This window comes from Ursus arctos, unplaced genomic scaffold, assembly GCF_023065955.2.
Source record: "Ursus arctos isolate Adak ecotype North America unplaced genomic scaffold, UrsArc2.0 scaffold_32, whole genome shotgun sequence".
In the NCBI taxonomy this organism is placed as follows: domain Eukaryota; kingdom Metazoa; phylum Chordata; class Mammalia; order Carnivora; family Ursidae; genus Ursus; species Ursus arctos.
Window position 1 is genome coordinate 23727669 of NW_026623008.1, and position 27381 is coordinate 23755049.

The window sequence follows — 27381 nt, forward strand, 5'->3', positions numbered from 1 at the left end:
AAATGGGCAGGTGCGGGTGGGTCATTCCCTTTATTCTAAATTGCCCAACCTCTCCAGTCCAGACCTTCTCTGGACCCCCGGAATCCAGCACAGCTATGTGAATTTCATTGGAAAACCGAGGAGAGGGATGAGGAGAAGGATGAGGGCAGGGGCCAAGGGGAAAGGTAGCGCTGGAAGAGATCAGGACCAGTAAGAAATGAGGGGGAGTGGTTGGCGCGGACCGGGAGGACGGGCCTCTAGGGCTGGGTCCAAGGGAGGAGGCGGCCCACGGGAAGGAGCTATTGGATGGGGCGGAGCAGTTTGCGGGCCGATGGACGGGATAGACATACACGGCCAGCCCGGAGTGGAAAGAACAGTTTATGCTGTGCTTTATTAAAATGTGCATCATTCTTTTATTTTAAAATGTGCATCATTGTCTCGTGCTCGGCGCGCGCGACCTCAGCGTGGTGGCCCGCGGCGGGCCTCGTCCCCGCCCGGCTCCCGCGGAGCCGCCGTGCGCAGGCGCACTCAGGTGGCGCGGGCCCGGGGGCTCCCGCCCATGGCCAGGTAGACGTCGATGGGCACGTGCAGCAGCGTCAGGCAGTGGCAGCCCGGGCAGCGTCGAAGCGGCCTAGGGAAAGCGGGGCGGGCCTCTGCTGTTGGGAACGCGCCCGCGGAGTGCCCCCGGGCCATCCCCCCACCCCGGGGTTCCGCGGGGCCCTGACGCGGGGACGGGGTTCTGTGCAGGGCAAGTGGACGCAGGCGGTCCGGAGCCCCGCGCGGCGGGGACCGGGCCAGAGCGGCAGGAGGGGCCGCGGGGAGGGCGCCCTCCTCACCTGACCGGGTTGTGCTCCGTGGCTACCGGCTCCGGGTTGTCCTGGGACTCGGGGGCGGCGGCAAGGCCAGGGGAGTCTCCGGCCTCAATGGGGAATCTTCGACCCTGCGGGGGCTCCTGGGCACTCATGTCCAGGCCCCGGGGCGCTCTGCGCGGGGAGGGGCGGTCAGGCCGCTCCCGGGCCTCCGGGCGCCCCCTGCCCGCGCCCGCCCCCTGGGCCGTTGCTCACCTGCCGGAGGCCGAGGCCGGTCCCAGGCTGGAAGCAGCTGCCGGACCCCTGGCCGCGGGAGGACGCTCCGGTCCAGGCGGAGCCGGGCAGGTGTCTGCGGCGCGCCGCGGCCCGGGCGTCGAGGGGGCGGGCTGCATTGTGACCCGGGCCGCGGCGCGCTGACCTCACAGAGCCCGTTCCTCTCCCCGGGAACCCCCCGCCGTCTCGGGCCGCCCGGCACTCAGCGCAGCCGCGAGCCGGGGCTGGAGGGCTCTGGCCATGGCGCCTCGGCACCGGGTCGTGCAGACCCCCGGCAGCCCGATTGGGGCGCAGGAGGCGGCGACAAGCAGCCGTGAGGCGGCGTCCACGAAAAGAAGCCCGTCATCCCGGGCGGCGCCCAGACGCTTAGGAGCGCCCCCCGGCGGGCAGCGACTCCCTGCCTGGCGGGAGGGGACGGGGCGTGGCGGTGACTGTAACCCCTGCTGGGTTTGGTGGTGGTGATGGTGAGGGCAGGTAAAGGCACTAACAATTTTGGCCAAGGGTCACACAGCATTTACATCACAATTGGGCCGGAGATTTAAAATGTCTGGCCCTCTCCCTCCCCACCACCCGTGGCTGCTGTGTCCAGACGGAGAATGTTCTAGCGCTGGGGGCGGCTGCGCATGAAGTCCTTGGGGGGAAAAGAAGCAGGCCAAGGGCGATGGTGGAGTAGAGCTGCCTCACAGAGGCAGCATGAGCTGAGAGGGTGATAGGAAGGAAGGAGGCGCTAGACAGCATGGAGGACTTTCTGCTCTCCAATGGGTACCAGCTGGGCAAGACCATTGGGGAAGGGACCTACTCAAAAGTCAAAGAAGCATTTTCCAAAAAACACCAAAGAAAAGTAGCAATTAAAATTATAGACAAGATGGGAGGGCCAGAAGGTGAGCTGGGGCCCCTTTGGAGGAAGGGAGGGCTGGTTGAGATGGGTGGGCACTTCCTCGAGTGGGAAGGATCATCCCCTCCTCCCCTTTAGTCTGGAACCAAGGAGTGCAAGAGTTTGTGGCTCTGGGGTAGGTCAGGGGGACAGAAGGATGCTGGGAGTCCCGGAATATCACACCTCTAAAGGCCAAGATTAAAGTGGCAGGAGGTAAAGGGTCCTCAGAGGCAGAACGCAGCCTTCTGGGCCTTCCCTATTCCAGGAAGGGGACAGAGAGGGGCAGAGGGGCCATGGCCTGGGCTGGCAGAGGGTAGGAGCTGCTGCCATGGCGGGCAGAAGCGGGAAAAAGGAAGACCGCGCTCATGGGAAGAACCGTGGGTCCGGAGGCAGGGGTGTGAGGGGTTAGCTCACCACGCTGTGGGCAAATCAAGCCTCATAACTGAGATTCAGCGGTTTTGTCTAAAAATCCCCAAAGCACTTTGATATCCATGGTCTCTCAGGTTGCTCACAACAGTCCCTGAGGGTGGCAAGGCGTAGTTCTCTGAATATATTCACTACAAAAATAATAGCAGCGGGCATCCTTCGCAACGTCCAAGCAGTTAGACATTTAAGACTGGTAATGGGAACCAAGGCCCCAGACCCAGCTACAGTGGGCAGACGGAAGCTGGAAGGCAGGAGACAGGGTGAAGAGCGATGCCCTTCTGGACTCGATACCCCATCTCTTTCCCCTTTGTTTCCTCAGAATTTATCCAGAGATTCCTGCCTCGGGAGCTCCAGATCGTCCGCACCCTGGACCACAAGAACATTATCCAGGTGTATGAGATGCTGGAGTCTGCCGACGGGAAAATCTACCTGGTGATGGAACTGGCTGAAGGAGGGGATGTCTTTGACTGTGTGCTGAATGGGGGGCCGCTGCCTGAGAGCCGGGCCAAGGCCCTCTTCCGTCAGATGGTCGAGGCCATCCGCTACTGCCATGGCTGTGGTGTGGCCCACCGGGACCTCAAATGTGAGAACGCCTTGTTGCAGGGCTTCAACCTGAAGCTGACGGACTTTGGCTTCGCTAAGGTGCTGCCCAAGTCACGCCGAGAGCTGAGCCAGACCTTCTGCGGCAGCACGGCCTACGCCGCCCCCGAGGTGCTGCAGGGTGTCCCCCACGACAGCAAGAAGGGGGACGTCTGGAGCATGGGCGTGGTCCTGTACGTTATGCTCTGTGCCAGCCTACCTTTTGACGACACAGACATCCCCAAGATGCTGTGGCAGCAGCAGAAGGGGGTGTCCTTCCCCGCTCATCTGGGCATCTCGGCCGAGTGCCAGGACCTGCTCAAGCGGCTCCTGGAACCAGATATGATCCTCCGGCCTTCAATCGAAGAAGTTAGTTGGCATCCATGGCTAGCAAGCACTTGATAAAAGCAATGGCAAGTCCTCCCCAATAAAGCAGGGGGAGAAAGCAAACCCAAAAACCCGTTTCTAAGATGGTGATATATATTTTACACTTTAAGTTTACTTCTATCCTAAAACTTACCTACACCCTCCCCAGCCTTACTTCTCTTTCCCTTTAAAGATCTTCATGCAACCGGAGGGCCTCATTCAACTTCCCTTTTATTACAGCTACCAAGTGATTTTCACACAGGTGTTTAACCCAAGTTAATGAAAAACAGACCCCAGAGTCCTATGCACACGGGGGAGGAGAGGGGAAAAGTGACCAAGAGCAACTGGAACCACCGCTGTTGCAACCTCCTTTCCAAACAAACGCAGAAGCGTTGGGAACGCAGAGCCGGCCTCTCGGCCTCTCTCGGCTCCTTGTCTTGGTGAGAGGCCTGCTGGGGGCCTGGTCCCTGCCCCACCCCAGAGTCTAAGCAGAGTCTGAGGTGAGGACAGGGGACTTCCTTGTGACCCAGACCACCCCCTCTGCCATCCCTGCCCCTTCCCCAGGCTCCACGCAGGGAGGCGGCCTGCACGCTGTGTCCGTCCTGCCCTGCCTCCGGGGCAGCTGCTGCTGGGGACAAGAATAGACCCTCCCGACACCTTCCAGCTTCTGTTGAATCTCTTTAATGCTGTTAACGGCAAGTCTGGAAAAGGTTCAGGACAAAGTTCTTTTTTCTTTCTTTTTTAATTACAAAACTAACAGCTGTTAGAATCTTTTTTTTTTTTTTCCTTTTTTCTTTTCCTGGCTACAAAATACTCTGGGGAGAGGCATTATAATTTAAAATATATAATATTGCACAAACAACCAAAGGTTAATTAAACTAAAGAAATAATTACAAAGAGAAATACCCCATCCCGTCAAAAAAAAAAAAGATTCAACATTCTTTCCATCCCACCCCCTCACTGAAGGTTTGACGTGGAAGTGACCACCACTCTCTTGGCATACCTGACCACAATCCCTTTAAATCATTGGTGAACACACCAGATTCCGTACAAGAATCACCAGAGCAGCGTCACGAAGCACCAGGGTCCCCAGGAATTCCCGCAGCCCCTCATTCCCCAAGAGAGGAACAGCTTGACCAGAGTGGAGGGTGAGAGCCACAAAGACTGGGTCGGTCTTCAGGAAGAAGAGCTTTTGCAGAAGCCTGATGAGAGTCTCAACAAGTTCACCCCCCGCATATCCCTTCAAGAAGCAGAAGGGCTGAGGTGGAGAAGGTGGGCTCACCAGAGCTGTAAGTACTCGGCTTTGAGCACTGCTCTGTACCGCTGGTAGCTGGCTTGTGTCCTAAGCTACAGGGGGGTCGAGGTGGGTAGCTGGTTGGACAAGGTATCCCGCCAGGCAATGCACAGAAGGGCCTGAAGTGAGCCCTCCCTTCCTGGGGAGGGGAAGAAACGCAAGAGCAGACTCCTGCAGGCGGCACAGCTGGGCTAAGGACTTGGGTGCATCCGACACGAAGAAGCCCTGGGAGAGGCATCGGGGACATACCAGCCTGGGCCGGACAAAAGGAAGGAGGTGGGAACTCAGGGTTTGGTCTCTAGATTCGGAACCACAAGGAACCTCTCTGGGACTGGAAAATGCCTGGGAGGGGGAGATCCCCGAGAGAGGCGAGCTTCCCAGAGACGAATGCCTCTTACTCACTGGGCTAGGAACCAGAACATGCCTCCCTGTCTAGCCAAGGACAGGTAGGCTGGCCTTCCTTGCCTGCTTATGGGCGGACAGAGCGTTGTCTCAGCTTCCTCCAAGAGACTGCCGCTTAGCTTCTGTCTACACAGGTAGAAGGGCTAGAGTTATCCCTTGGGACTTCCCAGCAAGAGTCCCCGAGAACAGTGGGTGTTCAGCAGAGAAAAGTAGGCTCTTCTGGTGAGGGGGGCAGGTCTCCTCCCCCTTGAGTCATCCTATGGTTGGCACAAGTCAGAGTTCCTGGTTTGGATTTAGTGAGCCCCTTCCCAGACGTGAGCAGAGGCCCAAAGGACCAACAAGGAGCCACCCAGAATCTGTGCCCAGAGCTCTGGTTGACAGAGGCCATTGGGGGGACATTCTCAGTCAGTGTCTTCCAGGGCTGGGCTGAGACGAGCGAGGGGGTGGGAGGTTCTGTGGGTGGGGGAGCTGCACGCTCTGGCTCCCCTCATTCCCAGTCCTCCCACTCTACATCTTCCAGCTGCAGATAGGAGGGGATAATGGAGAGCACAAACACATATTTACTCCTCTGAGTCAAGCCCAGACCCAAGCTCCCCTTGCTGCCTCCGTTTTCGGATAGCCCTCCCCTAAATAGCAGCCCGCCTTGCCCCCCCCCCCCCCCACGAGCCCTGCCTTGGGCCATACCCTCCTGCCCTCTGTGACAGTGAACCACTGTCTTAAGGAATGTGTCTGGGGAGCAGAGTTGCTCTCGGCCTAAGGGGTGGGTCTACTGCTCTCATCACTCCAGACCCAAAGGAAATGCTTCCACCAGCTTGATGGAAGGGGGGAAGCTAGAAGGAGACACCCTGCCTCCGGAACCGAGCTGGTCAGTCCCTTAAGGAGAAATGGAGAGTGGCCCTGGGATCAGCAGCAAGGTGGCCCTGTGCTGCGGGTGCTCACACAGTCTTCCTCAGGGGCTCCAGCACCCGACTCCCCCAACTGAAGTCTCCCCAGGGAACTTTCTATTGGCCTGCTGTCAGCTGATCCCGGGTACAAGAGGTGGTAGAATGACTCTGCTTAGGTATTTATGTTGTCAGGTTTTACAGAGGGCCACAAAAACACAGAAGGCATCAAGCCCCTGTGACATGAGAGGGCATCAGGGGCCTTCCCTGCCCTGGGTATAGTGAGGTCACAGGAGCCAAAGACTCTTGGGAAGGTCTCTACCTCTCCCCAGGCTTCAGTTTTCCAATATGAAAACCGAAGCCCTGCCTGTGTCTCATCTGTTCCCCTCTTCACAGCAGGTTTGTGAGCGACACGATGGAAGGAATCGTGTGGTTCCTGTGTGACAGTGCGACAAACACTGACTTGCATCAGCTGTCTGGGCTGGAGCCTCAGGCCTGTCACATAGTAGCTGTGAGAGCTTTCCCCCCTGCCTTTCATTCAAAATGACCCATTCTTGACCCTGGCAGGTAATGAAGAGTAAGAGCAGGAAGGCCTCTGAGCTTCTAGCTGGATGGGTTTTGTGGTGGCTTCAGTAATGTCACTGTGTGCTCCCACGTCCGAGGCACGATGCCTACCATGTCTACGTGCATTATCGATCACGGCTGACAAGCTTCTGGGGCCAGTTCTAGGTTTTCGAGGGGAAAACAGAAGCTCAGGTTAAGTGACTTGCCCTAGATCTGTCTTTTGCCGCAAGGCCAGGAAATCTGTTCAGGTCCCATCTCTGGGGACCACGAATCAGAAGATGTGGGGCAGGGTTTAGAGTCTATATTTTTTTTAGTAGTTCCTCAGGTGACTTTCATGTAGAGCTAACGTCAGAAACTCTCCCACCATCCACCCTGGAACTGAAGGGGAAGCAGAGCCTGCTGATGGGAACAGTGCAGGGCCTGAGTGGGAGGCCCCAGCACCCTCCCCAAAGCTGCCATCTCAGAGAGAAGCAGGGATCCACCCTTAGGGGACAGCTGGGCCTGACGGGGAGCGTCCATCAGACACGGGGATCCGGGGCTGGCTTCCCTGAGGCCAGTCAGGCCCACTCACCTCCCCAGAGGCATCCGCTTTGGAGAGCGCCACCTGCACTTCTTCTTCGGTCATGTCCAAGTCGAAGTCCTTTTCCCAGTCCTCGCTGATGTCCGTGCTTGAGCCTGGAACCGTGACCCACAGTGTGAAAGGCGGGAAGGGGGTATGTGGGAACCATTTGTAGCTGAGGGTGATGGCACTCTTTAAAATGGCCTGACAAGTACACATCAGAGGGCTTACATTCTGCCGTCCCTCTCCCTCAGTGAGTCTACTTTTAGGAATCTATTCGAAGGGAAAATCCTGGATTTAGGCGAAGATTTAGGCAAAAGAATGGTCACTGTAGTGCTGGTATAGTGATGAAAACATAAAAAACAACGTGAGGGTTCACTGATAGGGAATTCCAAAAATAAATAAACGGCGTAGTCACATGATGGAACATTATGTGACTTTTACATGTTAGGCAGCAGAACACTTACACACATGGCAAAACAGTCTAAAACCATTAAGTGAGAAAAAGGAAGTTACTACAGTGGAGAAGCACTCTGGCCCGGAGGCTCCCCAGAGCCACAGACATCTTCCAGAAGACATAAACAACGGACCTCTTCCTCTTCACTTACTCCATTCCACCTTCACTGACCTTGCTACTCCGGAAACCCAGCAGACACATTCCCGCCTCAGGGCCTCTGCAGGGGCTGCTCCTTGTACCTAGAACTCTCTCCTCAGACATCCACAGGCCAACTTCCTGGCCTCCTTCACACCCTTGCTCAAATTGTCCATCTAAATGTGGCCTACCCCGGCTGTCCGTCCTTCCGTCCTTCCTTCCTTCCTTCCTTCCTTCCTTCCTTCCTTCCTTCCTTCCTTCCCTCCTTCCCTCCCTCCCTCCCTCCCTCCCTCCTTCCCTCCTCCCTTCCTCCCTTCCCCTCCCTTCCCCTCCCTTCCTTCCTTCCCCTCCCTTCCTTCCTTCCTTCCTTCCTTCCTTCCTTCCTTCCTTCCTCCCTTCCTCCCTTCCTCCCTTCCTCTCTTCTTTCTTTCTAAAAGATCTTACTTATTTGAGATAGAGAGTGAGTGGGAGAGAGAGCACGAGTGGGGTGGGCAGAGATGCAGCTCCCCGCTGAGCAGGGAGCCCGATGCAGGGCTGGATCCCAGGACCCCCCAGGACCCCAGGACCACGACCCAAGCGGAAGGCAGACGCTTAACGGCTTGACCAACTAGCCACCCAGGCGCCGCCCCCCAAACTATCCTACCTTATACTCCAAACTGCAGCCCACTCCCCTCACTCTGCTCTACTTGTTCTTTTTTTCCATTGTATTTGTCAACTTTCGAATATATTACATCGCGAGACTTCCTCTGCTTATTGTCTAACTATAGAGGAGCTGGAATGTGCGCTCCCTGAGGGCAGGGATCTTTGTTTTCCCTTCTCACGTCTGCCAAGTGCCTCGAATACAGAGTTTGAGCTCAATAAATATTCATGGACCCCTTTTCTAAAGCAGGGTCAGCAGGCGCGCCTGGGTGGCTCAGCTGATTGGGCGTCTGCCTTCAGCTCAGGTCACGACCCCGGGATCGACCCCGGGATCGACCGGGATCGGGATCGAGCCCCACGTCGGGCTCCGTGCTCAGCGGGGAGCCTGCTTCTCCCTCACCCTCTGCCTCTTCCCCGCTTGTGCTCTCTCTTTCTGTCAAATGAATAAATAAAAAACATCTTTAAAGCAGGGTTGGCAGACTAGGGCACGGGGACCAAAAGCTTACTGCCGGTTTTGGGAAATTAAATTTTGGAGCACAGCCACTGCCATTTGTTTCTATATCGCCCACGGCTGCTCTGCGGCGACAACAGCAGAGCTGAGGCGTTCTTCCATCAGACTGAAATACTTGTGATCTGGTCCTACAGAGAAAAAGTCGACTAATCCTTGCTCTAGGTGATTCTGATGCCTGCTAAATTTGGCAATCACTGTTCTAAACATTCACATTTGGGTATGACTTCTTATAGGCAACATAAAAAAAAAATGTACACACAAAAGTTATTACTAAGAAGAAAACTACAAAAATAGTTTTTTTTTTTAAAAGTATATGCAGTATGATTCTACTAAAAATATGCTCAGAGATGCTTGTACACATAGAGAAAAGATGCACAACATACCCACAAAAACACTAACAATAGTTCCCTTTAGGTGATGAGGTCAGGGGGTAATTTTTCTGTTTGGGGTTTTTTTTTCTTCCTAAAATGAACACACACTACTTTGTATTTTTTCTCGTCTATGAAAAGCACCTTCAAAAAGAGGAGGTCCCTGACCTCTCAATGGCATGACCTAGAAACATGTCCTTGCTCTTTCTTGCTCAGCTTGCTCCTCACCAGGCACCCAGGCTCTGACACCCCCCCCAAGCGCCCCTACACTCCTTATAAGGGGTGTTGCACTGTTCTCCTTCCTAGCCACGGGGCTAGCCACAAGCATCCTCGGAAGATCATGCGTGGTCTCTGCAGCCACGCAGACCTGCGTGGAATCCCTACTTTTTTTTTTTATCTATTGTGTAGTCTTGGGTAAGTTATTCTGGGCTTCAGTCTATTTATAAAATAAGGATAAAATCAGCCTCTTTGCAGAGAACCGCACAGGAGGAGATTATACTGCAGACGCCTGCCTCCCCACCCCCCTCATTCAGATTCTGCAGGTCTAGGTAGTGGCCCAGAATTCTGCATTATAAATAGGTACCTGGGTGATTCCTTGTAGACCAGGGCCTGCAGTTCTGAGGTACAACAGTGTTAGGATGAGAGGGTCAGTGTGGCGTGCACGTACCACGTACACGTGGCGGGAACTGAACACACGGGGCCGTCACAGGCACTGTCTCAGGGGTAAGTAATGCTGCGTGTGGTCCCGACACCCGCCAGGGCAGACCGGCAACCAAGACCCAGTTCTTCACACTCTGTGTCCAAGTCTCCCTGCGCCTTCGGGACACTCCGGTGGCACACGCCGGGCTATCTGTCAGGGCAGGCTTCCTGTGGCTTAGAAGCCGGACTCCTGGCTGATTCTGCATCTCGGAGCTGTGGCCGTGGCCATGACAGCTCTCCCTAACCTCAGATTGCCCTCCAGGGATGTGAGTCTCTCTTTTTCAGGCTTTAAATGCTAGGGCAGCCCTTCCAGGGGTGGAAAACAGTATCAGCTTACAGTCTGGAGCACTTCACATCCACCCTCTCAGGTGGGTACCAACAGTCCCAATTTACAGATAATGAGACGAAGGCTTCGAGTGGCAGAGATGAGAATCGGGGCTTTCTTTCCCCTCCCCCCATCCTGTCCGGTCACACGACAAGAGTACTAAGATCTCCCTGACACTGTGTGCATGGCAGAGAATGGATTTATGCCAAAACAATTTAAGCTTTCATGGAGTTTCACTGCTGTTGTTTTTTAAGAAAGGGGAGTTTTCAGGCGATTACTAACCTCACGGTGCTGTCACTCAGCTCATTTTATTGTTTAACTAGAACTCTGCTTCCCCAGAAAAGAAACAGAAGCAAAAGCCAGCCCCAGGTCAGTCACTGGGGAAGGAGGGCCTTGAGCCCAGGGCTCCTTCTAGTTTGCAGGCCACAGTCCTGTCCCCATCTCTCCTCCCCCTTCCTGCTAAGGGAACCTGAGCAGGGTAAGTCCAGTCTCTTAGACTGAATGGATCTTGGGAGAAAATGCAGGTGGGAAGCAGCTCTGCGATGACAGTGACTGCCCCGGGACCTTGGGAGACCCTGTGGTGAGGCCACCCCAGGAGACTCTGCTGCATGCAGGGACCAAGCTCTCTTCTGTCATCTAAGGATATGGACATAAGAGGGAACAGGAGTCACTGTCTCCAAGCCTTCATTCTTTTAAGATTCCTTCTCTCTACTCTGTTCCCACTGTGCCCCCCTAGTCCAAGACCCTAGCTTCCCCCGACTACGTGATGACAACTGCTTCTGGTGGGTCTTCTGCAGCTACTCCCCAGCCCTCCTGCAACCCTGAGTGTCAGAGGCAGCAGGGCAGAGCGATGGAGAGCTCGTGCGGCAGCTTCCCCACAATCTCATTTCGTCCCATTTCAACCCGCCGCTTATTTTTCTGATCCTGCTCTCCCGTGGCCCAATTCCCCACAACCACAACCTCAAATGGGCCCTTCATACCACCCGGCCAGGAACCCCCCACTGCCTTTTGGGTCCATCACCTAGTCTTCCACCTTCCCAAAGTACCATTTCACACTTTTCTAGATACTTAGTGGATGGGTGATTGATCTCCCTTTCCTTCCAGTAAAAAAAAATGGGGAAAATTACCCAGATCTCTTGGGCTTCTGTGAAGACTGAGTGATATGCATATCCAGTGCTTAGCACAGAGCTATACAGACATCTAGAAAGTGCTCAGAGATGGTTCCTTATTATCATTTCCCCAAAGCAGGGCTCTACTCAGATTTCTTCCCTGACTGAGGACCTATCGTGAAACAGTTACCCCCAATTGATAGAGGAATAAATGGGGCTTAGGGAAGATCAGTGACTTTTCTGAAGTCACATGGCTTAGGAGCAAGGTTGGGATTTGAACCCAGAACTGTCTGAACCCCAGAGCCTGAGCCCTCGGCCTGTACACGGAAAGCTCTCAGTACCAGTCGGGCCTGTCATGTGAGCAGCAGGCCCTGCTGCTTCACGGCACCAAGTCCAACCTTCCAAGTTTGGCTTAAGGGTAAGCTCTTAAGTTCTACTTCTGAGCTAACCCATCTACCCTTCCGATTCCTCCCTGTCCTGGGAGATAATACAGCAAAGTAGGCTTTCATCACCGCCCCTTCCATGTGCCCCATGGCCTCTGCTATCTGGACTTCATAGGCCCCTCAGCCGGGACTACCACTCCCCCGCACCTGCCCCAAACCCTCCACCTCTCCTCTACAACGCCTGTCTCCTCGGTGGAACAACCGCCGATGCCCGGAGGTTCCTTCTTTCTCTGAACTCCACCAGCACCCAGCCTGCCCCATACTGCTTCATGCTTCATCACAAAGACCGCAGCTTTTGCCCCTCCCTCCTCAGTGTCTCATAAAGAGCAGGTAGGAGCTCAATGGATGACCTCACTGAATCAGAGCCAGAAGGGAAGCATTGTGTTGGAAACTGGAAACCCTACCGTTTCCATCAGGGAGAAGGGTAGGGGTGGGGTGGGGCCAGTTTCCCTCCCACTGCAGCAAACCAGTCTCTCACTGCATCAGCAGGCGTGGGCTCACCTGCTGGGCAAGTTTTGTGGCTGACTGGTACCGTGTGCCAGCAGAGACTGTGTGTGTGTGTGTGTGTGTGTGTGTGTGTTTCAGGAGAGGCTGGCGGGTCAGCAGAGACTGTGTGTGTCTGTGTATGTGGAGAGGCCTTGCTGACAATCAGCTATCTCTGAAGAGGTATTCTGATGTGGCAAAAAAGTCAACACCGGAGCTATCATTGTCCTTTAATTCCAGGAAATAGAGAGGTTCCCCTTTGACAAAAAGTCAGTCTCCAGTCTAAAATTCCATTATGCAGATAAGAAACTAAAGCTTTATTACCTAAGCTGGGTCATAACAAGTTCATGAGTATTTATTTTATTCTTTTTTCAACTCTACCTCTAAGTGTTGTTTATGTATTTCATACTTATAATAATGCAATAAGCTTAGGGAAGTTAAATGACTTTTCTGAGGTCACCTAGGGGAAAAGACCTCTGACATCACTCAATGTCACAGGGACTTCCAACCCAGCATAAGGCTGCATCGTACAAATGCATGGAAACTGGCACAGCGTGGTAGCTATGGGCATGGGCTTCGAGTCCGAGAGACCCGGCTCTCAGTTTGGGCCTGCCACGTCCTGGCATGCGAATTTGAGCAAGTTACTTAATGTTTCTGAGCTTTGCTTTCTTCATCTATAAAAGAGGACAATAACACTGACCTCACTGGGCTGTGAGATGAGAAACTAAGTGCAATATAACATACGAACCTGGCACAAACCTTATTTTGTTGAACCTAAGACCCCAATGATTGTAAGATGCACCCTTATTTTAGAAAATAGGTACGTTTTAAATGGATGAACTATGGTAATAAATCCTTAATAGACAGCAGCTGTTATCATCATCAGTATCACAAACAAAGGGCAACTGCTGCTGGGATCCTCACAAGGGATGAGGACACAGTCTGCCTTATGGGGTAGCAACACTTGCCTGCCCCTGCCCCCCACCCACTGGGCTTCGGCCTTGACTTACCTTTCTTTCCATTGTTAGAGGGTGTAGACTTCCCACTGTCCGAGTTCAGCTCAAACACTCGTAAGTCCGTGAGTACCTCCTCCCTCAGAGTCTCTACTCTGGCTGGAGGCCTGGGCTCTGGGCCACTGGGGCGGCCAGAAGGGGTGTGGGGCTTGAACGGAGCTGGGGGCGGGGGGCCAGTCTCACCCACATCCACAGCCAGGGCCTGTTCCTCCAAAGATGCCTCTAGAAGCTTTTGGGACAGGTCCTTGGGCAGCACCGGTGCCTCGGCTGCAGCGTCAGGTTTGGCAATCTGCGTGACGACGGAGATGCTCTCGCTGCTCTCGGACGGAGTCACCTCTGTGGGAGGCTCGGCTGCAGTCACCGGATTCTCTTCACAGGGGCTCAGGGGGCCAGGTGGTCCTTCAGGGGGTGTGGAAGTTTTGGCCACAGGAACCTTTGCCTCTTTCGGAGATGTGGGTGAAATGCTCACAAGCTCCTCTGTCGAGAGAAAAGGGAAGAGGGCTATGTGCCCTGGTCGGCCCCAAGATAACCTTGGAGCTCCCTGAAGACAGACCTCAGGTTCCTGCCGAAGCTTACTCTGATCAAGACTAAAGGGTGCCAGTTTCCTCACCCTCTCCCCATCATGGTTCGTCTGCAGATACTCCCTGTAGGTCAAAATCTCTCCTACCCATGAGGCCTAGTATTTGTCTGGCAGCTTCCGGCAACACAGCCCGGGATGGTATTACAGACTAGAAAGTTAAGGCTTGACAGTGAATAAGTTCTGGGCTCAGGATGGGCTCCGCTGTATCTCCAGTGTATGATCTGCAACAAGACACTTAACTTTCCTTAGTAAAGAGAACAATAAAGAAAACACTTAATAAATGTGTTCCTGGCATGCAGGTGGCTCTAACATCCTATCCTAAGCCGAGCTACCAGAGAGAGGATGCTCAGCTCCCTCCTTAAGCCAACAGGTCCCAAACCTGGCTAGGCATGAACTTTATCAGGAGAGCTTGTTAAAAATACAAGTTTGGGGCACCTGGGGCTCAGTTGGTTAAGCGTCTGACTCTCGATCTCAGCTCAGGTCTTGCTCTCAGGGTCATGAGTTCAAACCCCGCTCTGGGCTCTGTGCTGGGTGTGAAGCAAAAAAACAAGTTTGGCCACATCCCCACAGAGTCTCATTTAGGACAGGGGGAAGGGAGTCTGGAATTCCAATAAGCATCCCAGGAGGCTCTGAAGGGGCTGGTCCGTGGGCTGGCCGGGGAATGTGCTGCTCCTGCCACACGTGACTTCTGTACCTACACCAGGAATTCCCATCAGTCCAGGCACACATTTCCTGGTTGGTTCAGCCTATCCTCAGCACGTACAGACACGGTGTGCATGCCCTATACTTCCACGGGTGCCAGGTCTCTCCAGTGCTCACAGAATGGCCAGATGGTCCCCAGAGGCAGGACAGGACCTGCTACTTGCCCATCACCTCTCACTATCTCTTACCTTCTTCCTCCTCCCAGCCAGGCTCTTCGGAGATGCTCTGTTCTGCCCGTTGCTTCAGGGCATCCCTCCGGGCCTGCTCCTGAGTGTGGGGGGAAAAGATGGCCAGAAGCAGTCAGGGCATGCTCTTCCCAGACCCCAGCCCTGACCCCAGAGCTCTTGCCCCTTCTTCCCTCAACAAAACCCAGCTTACTTCCCCAAGGGCTGAGTGGAGGGCCTCCCCAGGCCAGGCCAGCATACCTGCTCTAGCTGATGGACTTTATAGAAATACCGATGCCAGAATTCCGAATGGGAAACAGCTGCTGGGACCTGGAGGAAGGCAACAGTGGAGATGAGACTTTGGGGGTGGTTGTGTAGGGTTTGTGTCCCCAGCCTTATCAGCCTGCCCCAGCTACTCTGGGTTTCAGATGTGGTTAAGTAGCTGAGCAGTTTTTCTCAGAGCACTTACACCCTCCACCCCCAGACCCACCTTCTTGGCCCAGCTTGGCCAAGGAGGGAGAAAAGAATTCCCATCAGGCTTTGCTGGCCCTTCCATTTCTCACATGACTGCCAGAAACCTGACAAATCAACTATACCCATGTGGATTCTTGGCTCAGGACCTGGCTGGTCTGGCTCTCGAGGGTCTCTGACTGCTCTCTGGGCCAGGTGACTCTGCGGTGACTCTAGATATGTCTCTCCCACCTCCCGACACCTGAAACCGAAGGTGGGTGAGGTCCTGCCAGCTGGGTCCTCACCATCTTGGTGTAGAGTGCCCGGATGGAGGGGCTGCCTACGAGGAGCTCTGAGATCTCCCCCTTCTTCTCCTCCAGGCAGAACTGGGAAAGCCAGGCATCAAACAATTCCGGGGGCCCTGCAGAGGGACAGACACTGATGGTCAGTTTCCTGGGTCTGGAGAGAGAACACTGGGCCTACAGAAGACACACCTAAGTCTGGACATGGACAGTGAGGAAAGCTTAAGGTTTTTTCAAAGCCATTTGGCCAAAGGTGGGGGGTCAGGAAGGGTGATGGGGTAGGTAGGCCCCACTGGTATCATGGCAAGGCACTGAAAAGTGATCTCTAGAACGGGCTGCAGTCTGCATGTGCTCACATTCCTGCTTGCTTTTTAGCCCACTACACTTGGCTACTGAATCCCCTCCTCTCTGAAACCGCTATTCTCAGGTCCCCAGGGGCCCCATGTTTCCGTCTAAAGGCTATTCTCTGCCCTCACTCATGTGACCAATCCAGCTTCTGATCCTGGGAGCCGCTTGTCCTCGTGAATGCCCTCTTCTCTCCTGGCTTCTTGGGCTTTTGTGATTTCCCATCGGAGTCTTCAGTGGGCTCCTCTTTTCCTTTCCTTATCTCTTCTCGTTCTCTGTTTTCTCCTCAGAAAAGCTCCACTAAACAACAAGTCTCAACCTCTCCCTTCCCCCAACAACTCCTCAGTCTGTCTTGGCAGCCCCAGCTACATTGCTGGGCTCCAGATCCAGGGGTCCAGGGATCCCCTGGACACTTCTACCTGCTTAAGCGCAGCAAACCCATGTGTGCTCGTTTTCTTCCCTCCCAAGCTGTCCCACCTAGTTATCCACCAGAGCTCTGGGTGCCCTCCTGGACTCCCCCTTTATCGGATCACTCTGGATTCCACTTCCTCAGTGTGCATATGCACACCATCCTCTTCATTCCACCTGCTACTCCCGAGGTTCTGGCCTTCCCTCTGACGTGGGGATTCCTACCAAGCTTCCTACCCAGTCTGCCCATCTTCTGTCTTTCTCTATTTTATCCTTTACAACCATGCTTGACGACGCTTTTACGAAATGCAAAATCTAATCACCCCAGGCCTCAAAACCCTTCAGTAGTTCACTAGGGAGAGCTTTTATTTTTATTATTATTTTTATTTTTATTAAGTAAACTCTACGCCCAACATGAGGCTGAAACTCATGACCCTGAGATCAAGAGTTGCACGCTCCACTGAATGAGTCAGGCAGACAGGTACCCGTCTAGGGAGGGCCTTTCTTAAAGATTTAATTTATTTTAGAGAGAAAGAGAGAGAGCATGAGCAAGTGAGCAGCCGGGGGGGGGGCAGGGAGGACAAAGGGGGAGGGAGAGGGATAAGCAGAATCCTCTTTGACTCTTTGGTCTCAGGACCCTGATCTCATGACCCTGAGCCAAAACCAAGAATAGGAGGTCAACCAACTGAGCCACCCAGGTACCCCTAGGGAGGGCTTTTTAAGCTGCGTCCAAGGATGGGCTTCAGAGGGTCAAAGAATTCCCCTACTGCATTATAAAATTTTGTGGAGAGAGGGCTTGTCATTATCAATGGATTTTTAAAGACCTCTGTGACTAAAACAAGGTCAAGAACCACTACCTTGAGGCATTTCGAACAAAATTCAAACTGCTCAGTCTGGCACCCAAAGCCCTTCCGACCTGGCCCCCACCAGCAGCTCTCTGCCTCCTTCCCCCACATGCACCTCTCAGCCTTCCCCAGGGTAGAAGCTTCACATGTCCTGTTGCCATGCTTGAATGACCTTCCCCCACTGATAAAAGTAAAATTAGTTTACTTCTTTTTTCTTTTTTAAGTAGGCTCCATGCCCAGTGCGGGGCTTGAACTCACCACCCCGAGATCAAGAGTCGCATGCTCCGCTGACTGAGTCACCAGGTGCCCCAAAATTAGTTGACTTCTAATTCATCCTTAAAACCTCAATCTGAGTGTCACATCCTGGGTTCCCCAGGTCGGGCTGGGTGCTTCCCTCCTGGGGTCTGTGGAAGCAGCACTCCATCCCTACTAGCATTGCTTTATCCACAGTTTCCCGTTTCTCTTTCCTAACAGCAGGTTCCTGGAGGTCTGGACTGGGGTGAGGGTTTGACTAATTTCTGAGCTCCAGTTCCCAGCCTGGGGCTTGCTGCATGGCAGGGGCTCAGCCAACAAATGCCAAAGGGAAGGCAGGCAGGGCAGCAGGGCGGGGATGGGGCCTGAGCGGAGGATGAGGGAGTGGAGCAAAGTCCTTGCAGACTGGGATGAACACAGTCCAGGCTCAGGGAGGAAAAGGGACTGTCAACCCATCCCACCATATGTAAGGCACACTCTAGCCCCACTCTGGTCCCTCTGCACAGGGGGTGCTGGGCCAGTGCTATCAGAGATAAACAGGGTGCTCATCCTAGACCCCCTTGGTCTCCCTTCCCCGCAAGCCTGTCCCCTCACAGCTACCCCCTCACCATCTGGTTCATTGCAGTAGGTTGCCGGGTCTGACTGCAGGCTATAGAGGCGAGCCTGTAAGAAACAAAGAACAGAAATTCTGGAGTGCTAGGTGGCGAAAACATCTCCCCTCGGACAGCACACCCTATCATTGTTGTTAATTGAGATGCTTTGAAGATATCCCTCTCCTATACATTTATTCCCATTCAAAATCTCAACCCAGCTTCTCCCCTGATAGCTGCCAGACCCTCGGGGCACTTATCAGCTCACCCTACTGGCTAGAGAAGGAAGCACTAGGCTAGGAGTGCAAAATGAGGCTTCTAGAAAAATAGTCTTTCCCCTAGTACTCTACCTTGGGAACTAAGAAAATACAGTGTAAGCAGACTATACAATTGTATGCATAAAATGCTTTTGAGTTATGTGAAACTTGAAAAATGTTAGTTCAAATATATTAATAAGTTCAAATTTATGGACAAATTTTGAAGTAATTAAGCTCCCCCAAGTTAAAACCATTCATCAAGAATTTAAGATTTTTTTCTTTTTTTAAAAGATTTTATTTATTTATTTGAGAAAGAGAGAGGCACAGCACAAGCAGTGGGGAGGGGCAGAGGGACAGGGAGAAGCAGACTCCCCACCAAGCAGGGAGCCTGATGTGGGGCTCAATCCCAGCATTCTGGGATCATGACCTGAGCCGAAGGCAGATGCTTAACTGACTGAGCCACTCAGGCTCCCCAAGAATTTCTTAATTTCATAGCCAGTCTGCCAAATGAATTATCTGCTGTGTTCCCGTTAAGGCCACAAGAGTGACACACAGAAAACCTCACCTTCCTTCCTCAGTATTATGTGAAGCAAGGGCTGGCTGTCTGCATTAGAACTTCATCGAGGGGCTTTGTGATTCACTGCTGTTACCATTTAAAATCCTACAATTTAAGAAATTTCACACTTCCACTCAAATGGTCACTAAATGGTGGTACTGACACCAGTGCTGAAAGATAATTCTTGAAAAGTCATTATGTTTGGAATGGAAATTCAATGTGGTAAAATGCTATGAAGTCCAAAGTGCTGTGACATCACACTGTGAATTTAGGAGAAAACACTCCATGAACTCTAAGAAGTAATGCCGAGAAGATAAAATGTCTAAGAAATATCCAGCCACTGTTGTTGATCTAGGTGCTTTGAAGACATCCTCCCCCCATGCATTTATTCCCACTGGAAATCAGCCTAACCCCAGTGCGGACAGTATCATGTCCGTACAGCATTCCTTCTTAGGGCTGAAAGCTCAAAGGAGTCCAAACGTGCAACGCTAGGGAAACGACTGAATAATGACGCTACCTGCACTTGCAAGAACGTAAAGACATTAAGATTATGGTGATTAAGAAAGATGCTAATATTTTTTATAATTTTTTTTCAGCAGGTTATAAAATTGCATGTATAAAGTGCCTTTTTGGTTAAAAAGAAAAAGTCCAAACTATCTTTACCAATGCTCATAAACAAAAAGCAGTAACAGGTTAGACACCAACGAGAAATCAGTGATTCTCTTTGAGGGATGGGATTATGGACTTAGGAGCCATTACCTTCGAGCTCAGTACTCTCCAATTCAGTCATAGCCATATACTTATTTTCTGGCTTTCGTGAGTGGCTTTGGAAGCCAGAACCCGGTGCTGTTAGGCACCTGCAGGGGAGGCTGCTAATAAATACCTTGGTGCCATCGTAGGGCTCAGCTGTGCCGGAGGGCGTGCCCATCAGGGTGATGACATCGCAGTCTATGGTTTTGTCCGGTGAGGGAGCAAAGGTATCGGAGATCACCCCTAGGAAGTCAGACAACCCCTTCTTCATTTTCTCTGTTGCCCCCGAGGAGCCTTCGGTCTGCAGAGAGAAGGGGGCAGAGGAAACAGGTGGCCCAGGAGCAGGCTGCAATCTAGGGGATGGGGGTACCGAGGGGTGAAGCATCAGGGGCAAAAGTGTGAGCCATGTGTGGGGACCAGGGAAGCACTCAGGGCCTCTCACCCCATCTCTGGGGTTGGAGAAGGACAGAAGTAGCCAAGTCCCCGTATACCAGATGGGGATGTGGCACAGGGACCCGGTAGGCCTGGATAAGTCAGAGCAGAACTCTCTGACTCGTTGTTTCATAAAAATTTCAAGGCCAGTCAGGCTGATCAAAGACTGGCAGGAGAGGAAGTGCGCCATACACACTCTGTGGGGAAGCAGACGTTCGGGTCGAGTGCTGGGAAAGGTACTAGTTTTGGCGACCTAAACCTCTCTGAGTCTGTTTCATGATCTGTAAAATGCAGATAAACAGACTTCCTTCAGAGGGCGGCTGTGACAAATAAAAAAGATAAGGCATGTACAATGCCTGGCACACGACAGACATTTACCGAACAGCAGTACTGTAGTATTACAATTTCATCATCATCGTTGTTCCCGAAGTAGAACATTTCGTACAAGAGGCTGGGGAAATATGGGCAGGATGAGAACAGGTAGCCCTGCCTAGAGGCAAACTGGGGACCACTGAGGGCCAATGTACGGGGCAAGTGGGACACCAAGCTTGGGCCACACTGGTCAGAATGGCCTCGAAGCAAAGCAGAGATGGGATGCTGATAGGGCCAGGCCCTAAACCTCGTGGAAACCATAATATTTACTCCTGATGAGGTCATCCAGGCATTTTACACCTGGAATCTACCAGGGTGCTGGCACAGGTGGCACTGGCACGTGGCACAGACACGCAGTCACTTTGCTGAATGAAGAAAAGGAATGAATAAATGGGAGAAACGAGTGGCATCTGTGCTACTGGCTGGACTCTGGCGGATCAGCAGGGTTACTCCCTGTCATCCATGCTCATCAGCAGCTGTGATTAGCAGGCAGATGGTATTTTACAAGAAGAGGCAACCAAATAAGGTTGGTTGAAAGAACTCCGAAACATGTTTCTCATAACATGGCCTCTAATCACAAGGCCACTGGTTCAGCTGGTGATCAAATGAAGAAAGTGCAATTGTCCCAATACGAAAGGAGGAACTGTTCATACAAAACCTGGATATTATACTTCATCAGAAGCTTGAGATTTGCAGGCACAGCCAACCATACACAACTTTCACTTTTCACACTGACTTTAGAATCCAACTCCTCTCTCACCAGAAGATTCTGCTACACATCTTTGATTAAGGAAAAACAGGGCCAGTAAGAATATTAAGTTGGCACAACCTTTCTGGAGGTAGTTTTGCAATAGATAGTAAAAGGCCTAAAACTGTACTCACCCTATGATTTTATTATAGTATTTTATTATAAAGAAAATATGAAGGGCAAAGATTTAGCAATCAGAATGTTTACTGTGGCTCTGTTTATAGTACCAGAAAAAAATGCAATAGGAAACTAGGAACTGGTTGAATCTACAGACCAAAATAACAGGCCATTTATGAGGCTGGAGAGTGAGGTCTGCAATGATTAAATCAGAAAGTAGTTATAAAACATGATATTCAGTTGATTCCCGTTCTGAAAAAAAAGTGGACCTACGAAACAAATCCCCAAATATTAACAGTCCTTATCTCTGGGAGATGGAATTCTGGGTGTCTCTAGGTCTTCTTCTTTTTCTTACATGTATTTTCTACACTGTCTACAAAGAATGACTTTGCAAACAGGAAAACATTTGTTAAAACAATACAGAAATGGGAAAGCCTATTAATACTTATTCTACGTAGCCTGTTTGCTCGACAGACACAATTCTCTCCAAGTGGGAGCCTACGGGGAGAAACAATCACTTAACAGTAGAAAGGTTGGGGCCCAGGGCAGGTCAGGCTGTGAGGGACAGTCACTCAGAGGGTGGAGGCAGTACTCACAGCGAGCTTCTCCTTGACCACGCTGGCCGTGGCCGCAATGGTGCAGGCCGTGTCATGCTGCACCACCTGCGTGAACTCTGTCAGGTCTCGCTTCATGAACTCCAAGGCTTCGGAGGACTATGGGAAGACAAGAGAAGGACGACAGAGCCAGCTGGCTCCACCGCCCTTCGTTCCTGTTTCCTGGGCTTCTTCCGTCTCAGACAGACACATGGAAAACTCAGGTGATGTGGGAAGCCCAGGCAGAGAAACAATGCTTGCTTGTCCCAAGTCCATGACCTGGGATTACTGAATAGCAGCATACAGAGGGACTTCCTGCTGCTCTGAGAATGGGGACAAGTCTTAGCCCTGGCACTTAGAGGCTCTGTGGCCACAAGTAACTCTCATCTAGTCTCAATTTTCTGTAAAATGAGGGAGGCGGCCCATGTCAGTGGTTCAAGAGCAGGCTGGGGAAGGGGGCACATGTCATCTGGAAACAAAAGAGAGTCAGACGCGTTGCTCTGATATGCTTTAAGTCATGACGTTTGTTTCAACTTTCAAATAACATGAAGAAAAGGTGTGTGAATTTTTATCAAAGGGAAGTGTTTCTACTTTTACTTTTTTGTACAGGGAGATTCAGTTAAAAGAGGAGGCAGTATGTGAAATTATGTGTCTGAAAAGTTTAATGAACATGTCGCATTAGTTCAGAAAGCATTTATGAGTGATTCATGACAATTTAATACCAGTAAAAAGGTGTGTGATTTTTACATTCAACAAAGGGGATGTTGAGAGAAATACTGGATTGGTTTCTCTCCGAGGGGTTCTTGGTTCTACCACTCCAGGATTCTATTCATCCGTAGGGCAGAATGGATATTTCTTCTGCTGAACTGACCTGCCACTCACCCTGCACTCTGACGGCGTGAGACAGCAGGCCCTCAGCTCCAGTCTGAGTCTTGCCCTGCTTTGTTTCACCCTTACTCACTCTGGGGGACCTTCCCAGACTACCTCTGTGGTCGCCCTGGCAAGCCTTCTCATTTTACACATGGATAATCGGCTGCTGGATAATCGGCTGCAGTGTGTGTGTGTGTGTGTGTGTGTGTGTGTGTGTGTGTGTTAGCATTTTGGAGAGTTCTGGTGGTTTTTTTCTTTGGGGAAGGGCCTGTCTAGTTTTCAGCAGCCTGGGATGTCTCTGGATGGGGCAGTGTCATCTATCAGCCAGAAGCTTCTCTGAGAGGGGAATCGCGTCTCCATTTTAGACTCGGGACTCCTTAATTGGGGTGGAGGGATCATTTACTAATTCGCTCTCCATCCACTCTGCCAACACCTTGGTCTAGGCCAACCTGCTCTGTCAAATGGACTCCTTGCAGGGTACATCAGAGACCTCTACTACCCTGTCCTTGTGACACTGCTGGGGGCTTTGGAAGTCAGGGCGGACCAGGCTGCCCCTGCTTCACAGTCTTCAGTGCTTACACAGTATCCTATGAGCAAGTATAAAATCTTTACCTTCACTTCCAAAGCCCACCTAATCTCACCTCTGGCAGACTCTCATCCCCTACCACTGTGTCTCTCACGAGCTCTAGCTGGCTTTCCCCAAGTTTCTCAAATGCTCTAGCACCCTCCCTATCTTCAGGAGGTCTGAACACACGATTGTAATTCTTGGAAACACATACGTGAACAGACACAACGAATGAACCCCCTCACCTGGTTAACTCTGATTCTTCCTTAAATGTCACTTCCCTAGAGAGGCTTCCCGGATGCCACCTCAGATTAGGTTGGCTCCCTGCTTCCCAGGGCACCTGCATGTTCTCTAACATTTGTCATGCTGTAGACTTATGATTACCCGTTCAATAGCTAGCTTCCTGGATAAACGGAGCTCTGTGAACATACAGCCCGTGTTTTTTGCTCACTGATGCTTTCCCAGTATGTGACACAGAACCTGGCATAGAGTAGGTGCTCAAAGAATGTTTGCTTGTTAAATTTACACGTACGAGGGCAAATTTTAATTATATAACCACTGCCATGATGATTTGATGAATGACTGTCTCCCTCACTAGACTGCGAGCTCTGAGGGGACCAATATGAACAGACATGGTGCCTGCCCTCAAGAAGGTCATCATCTACCGGGCGAACTGCTCACGTAACAGTGTCAATGTACAAGAGCAGAGTGGTGACCAGTGTTTTATCAGGAAGTTGCAAAGACTTGGTGAAGGGAAGCCTGGACTGAGCACCTAGAAGAACGAGCAGGAGTTGGTAAAGGAAGCTGGGGCACGGCAGGGCACAGGGTTTACTGAGGCCTCTGAGCATTTCTGTCCTGAACATTCAAGATAAAGCAGAAGTAGTTTGGAAGAAAGCTGGAAAGGCTGCCAAGGGCAACGATGGTGGGTGATGGGGAGCCACCAAGAGTTGGAAGGAGGTGGGACATGATAAGATCTGCATTTTTCGTAGGTCACTCCAGTGACTGGCCTGGAGTACCACGGATAGATCCAAAAGTGACAAGATTAGAAGACGGAGGAGAACAGTCAGGAGGCTGCTGTTAAGAGTTCAGAAAAGGCAATGAAAGAATATGAATAAGGATAGTGCTGGTCAGGATGAAAGGATAGGACTGATTCAAGAAATATTAGGCAAAAATGGTAGATTTAGGGATTAAACAGATGCAGGAGAATCAAGGAAGAGCCACTGGCTGCTAACCTAGGTGACTGGGTAGACACAGTGCTCCCAGCTTAGACAGAAATGCAGAAGGGGGAGCAGGCTTAGAAAGAGGATGATGACAGTGATTTTGGTCACGCAGAATGTGTGATGACAGTGGGTTATCCGGGATAGTTGTCCAGCAGGAGTTATTCTCAAACATTAAAGCTCAGAGAAAAGGACCAGGAATCACACTATCATGAAAATGGAGGAGGTCACCCAGGAAGCGTTTGTAGAGTGAACAGAGCAGTGAGCTGAGGACAAGACCCCTCAAACACCACACCTGTAAGGGAAGCCATGAAAGAGTCAGGAAAGAAAAGTCTGGCGATGTGGAGAAGTGAGAGAGAAGCCTGCCACAAAGCCAAAGGAGTAGAGTTTCAAGAAAGAGGGAGTGATCACTAGTGTCAAATGCAGCCGAAAGGCCCAGGAAGATAAGGGCTGAAAACCACCCGCTGGATTTGGCACGTGGTAGGTGAAGTTGAGTGTGTTTACAGATAAGCTTACATGGGGCAGCTGCAGGGATGGGGAGGGAGTTATGAGAGGTCATGCTGCTGACCTCAAATATAAAAAGTAGGAGGCGAGGGTGTCTCCTAGAGGTAAAAGAGGAAGTAGCTGAAAGGACCACTGGAGGGAAGAGTTAGGTTTGGGGTAAGTTTCAGAAGATAAGGGGAAGAAAAGCAAATCAGAGAATGAAAAAGCTTGCTGGGGGTGGGGGTGCTCAGGCCTAAATAAGCTTGGGCAATCTGTGGTTGGACCAAAGAGCAATGACTTTCTTTATCAGTGTCTCTGGGTAAATGCAAACACACACATACACTATAGGAGGCGATAAGGAGCAGAGAAAGATCAATTATAGCACCATCTCAGCACTGTAGTGTCTAGGGCAATGTATGCTAAGGGGTGCAAGGGAACTGAGGGTCCTGGGAACTGAGTAGTCTAGATGGAGCCAGGATGGGTGCAGGCAAGGCCAGAAAAGCACTGAAAGACCAAGGAAAAAAATGGAAGTAAAAATGGACTGATGGTGTTTAAGAGGTTTCCCCAGCACCCTCCTCAGTTTAATTAATTTACTGATGCTTATATACTACTTACAGTGTGCTAAGTATTGTTCCTGGTGCTTTACACACATTATTATTTAATCCTCACAACAGTATTATCAGGTAGGTGTTATTAGTACTCCCATCTTGCAGATGAGGAACTGAAGCCTAGAGAGGTTAAATAACTTGCCCAAATCCATATAACGGTAACTAGCTGAGAGGGACATTAAGTCCCCTCTTTCTGAATGGGGAATGGTCAAAGGCAGAAACAACATCCACACCCTTGCTTCAAACAGAGAGCTCCCCAAAAACAAAGATAGAAAGCTAACCAACTATCTATTTTTCATGAGTTATGGTAAGACCCGCCTTGAGGAAAACACACAGGAAGTCATCGCCCAACATTTGCTGAAGGCACGTCAGACTCTCCTTCCAGGAGATTGCTCAATGGTCCTTTGAGGTCCTTTGAGGTCTTTTCAATTAAACTTCAGTGTGAAATTCTCTTAGTCCTCATCAACAACAGAAACAACTCAGGGCATTCTCAAATTTGCTAGGCTGTAGCTGAGAGGCTGAACAGGAGTATGCAGGCTAAAGGAGGTATTAAAATGCTTCCAGAATAGAGGACTGATTTAACCGAGATCAGAAGCCTCCTGGAGTCTGCCCTGAAGCAGGACTCACCCCAATTTCTTGAAGTAAACAATAATTAACCTTTCCTCCACAATTCACTTGGGCTGGTTTTGACAAACTAGTATGGGGTGGAACAGAAACACACAACAGCCTTGTTCATTGGCAGGGCCAAGGCTCACTCATCCCATAAGGATTGCTGCCTCCCCACTAGACTGTGAGCTTTGCGAGGCCCAGGATAGCATCTGCATCCTTAGGACCTGTCAGACAGTGCTAGCTGTAGCATTCTAGTATTTGAATGACTATAGTAATAAGTTTCTATTGCAGAATTCTTCTTCAAGGCCTAGATCAAAGGTTCTCTCTTCTACGAAGCTGTGAATTTCCTGAGCTGGAATAAACTGCTCTTCCTATGGATTCCTACAAAAGGGTCGCTCCGGCCTTTAAAAAAAATCTGTATTTCATCGTGGCTAGTGTCACACTGGTCTGAGTCGGGGGTCAGTCCTCCCTGAGACCGACCGGGGATAACGGTACAGCCCGGGTGGGCCTCATCTTTCAGGCCCAGAGCCCACACTGGTCGGGCGGGGCCGCTCGGACCCGCTTGCATGAGGCGGCGCGAGGCCCTGGCGGAAGAAGGGCGCCGGCCCGGCTTACCTTCTCCTTGACTGCCTGGTAACTCTGCTGCAGCCAGCTCCGCCACCAGCCCACGTCCTCCCTGTGAAGACAGACACATCTGGCGGCCCTGCGGTGCGACTCTTGCCCGCGCATGATCGGGTCTCAGTTTCTCCCTGAGATGTGGTCCGCGGGCCGAGACTTGGCAGACCCACCCCCTCACACTGAGACTCCACCCCGCCCTTTCAGCTCCGTCCACTCCCGGGCTGGCCTCCTGTTCCCCACGGGGACCCTGGCCCAGCACCCCGACCCTGGGAGAATTCAGGCCCCGACGCCCGAGAGCTAGATGACGGGCTCACCCTTCCGCCATCTTGCCTGCATGACATCACCACTATTTACTGACCTCTGACTTCCGACACGGCACCGCCCCCCCAAGCACCGCCCCGGAGCGCTCGGCCCAATCCTCGCGCGGACACCGCCCTCGGCCCAATCTCCGCCCCGCTCCATCACTAGGCTCCGCCTTCTTGAGCTCGGTCCACTCTCTGTCTAGAGTTCGCTCTTAAACTCCGCCCCTGAACTCTCGGCCCAATCCTCACTCAAGTATGTTCTCGGGTCCACCCCCAAGCGTTAGTCCTACCCCCACCAACAACTACTTTTTAATCAACTGACTTCGGATACGGTGGCTGCCAGGGGCCACGTTAGCGGGCCCGGACCGTGGGAGGTGTGGGAGCAGAGGGGAGAGAAGGGACCCGGCCTGGAGCTCGAAAGTCTGGATCCTAGAGCGCAGGGCCAGGACCACCCCCCT

The 27381-nt window shown here is 51.9% G+C and overlaps 3 protein-coding genes across 5 annotated transcripts; 1 reads left to right on the forward strand and 2 right to left on the reverse strand.

The window, feature by feature from the left end:
- Positions 1-351: 351 nt before the first annotated feature.
- FAM229A (family with sequence similarity 229 member A) lies at positions 352-1793 on the reverse strand. Its single transcript, XM_026516789.4, has 3 exons — positions 1044-1793; positions 816-962; positions 352-610 (listed from the first exon to the last, which is right to left on the reverse strand). The coding sequence occupies exons 1-3, from the start codon at positions 1178-1180 to the stop codon at positions 508-510; spliced, it is 387 nt and encodes a 128-aa protein (XP_026372574.1). The 5' UTR covers positions 1181-1793; the 3' UTR covers positions 352-507.
- Positions 1691-4250, forward strand: TSSK3 (testis specific serine kinase 3). The gene has a single exon (XM_026516790.4). It carries the CDS (start codon positions 2632-2634, stop codon positions 3340-3342), a length of 711 nt encoding a protein of 236 aa, XP_026372575.2. The 5' UTR covers positions 1691-2631; the 3' UTR covers positions 3343-4250.
- Positions 3972-26983, reverse strand: BSDC1 (BSD domain containing 1). 3 transcript variants are annotated; one of them, XM_026516787.4, is made up of 11 exons: positions 26936-26983; positions 26619-26679; positions 21655-21771; positions 19523-19690; positions 17845-17899; positions 15390-15505; positions 14896-14964; positions 14659-14737; positions 13186-13665; positions 7019-7122; positions 3972-5522 (listed from the first exon to the last, which is right to left on the reverse strand). In XM_026516787.4, the coding sequence occupies exons 1-11, from the start codon at positions 26944-26946 to the stop codon at positions 5490-5492; spliced, it is 1293 nt and encodes a 430-aa protein (XP_026372572.1). In that variant the 5' UTR covers positions 26947-26983; the 3' UTR covers positions 3972-5489. The 3 variants fall into 3 exon arrangements, with proteins under 3 accessions (XP_026372572.1, XP_026372571.1, XP_057161163.1); XM_026516786.4 differs by having other exon boundaries at positions 3972-6608; XM_057305180.1 differs by having other exon boundaries at positions 3972-7122.
- Between the last annotated feature and the right edge of the window lie 398 nt (positions 26984-27381).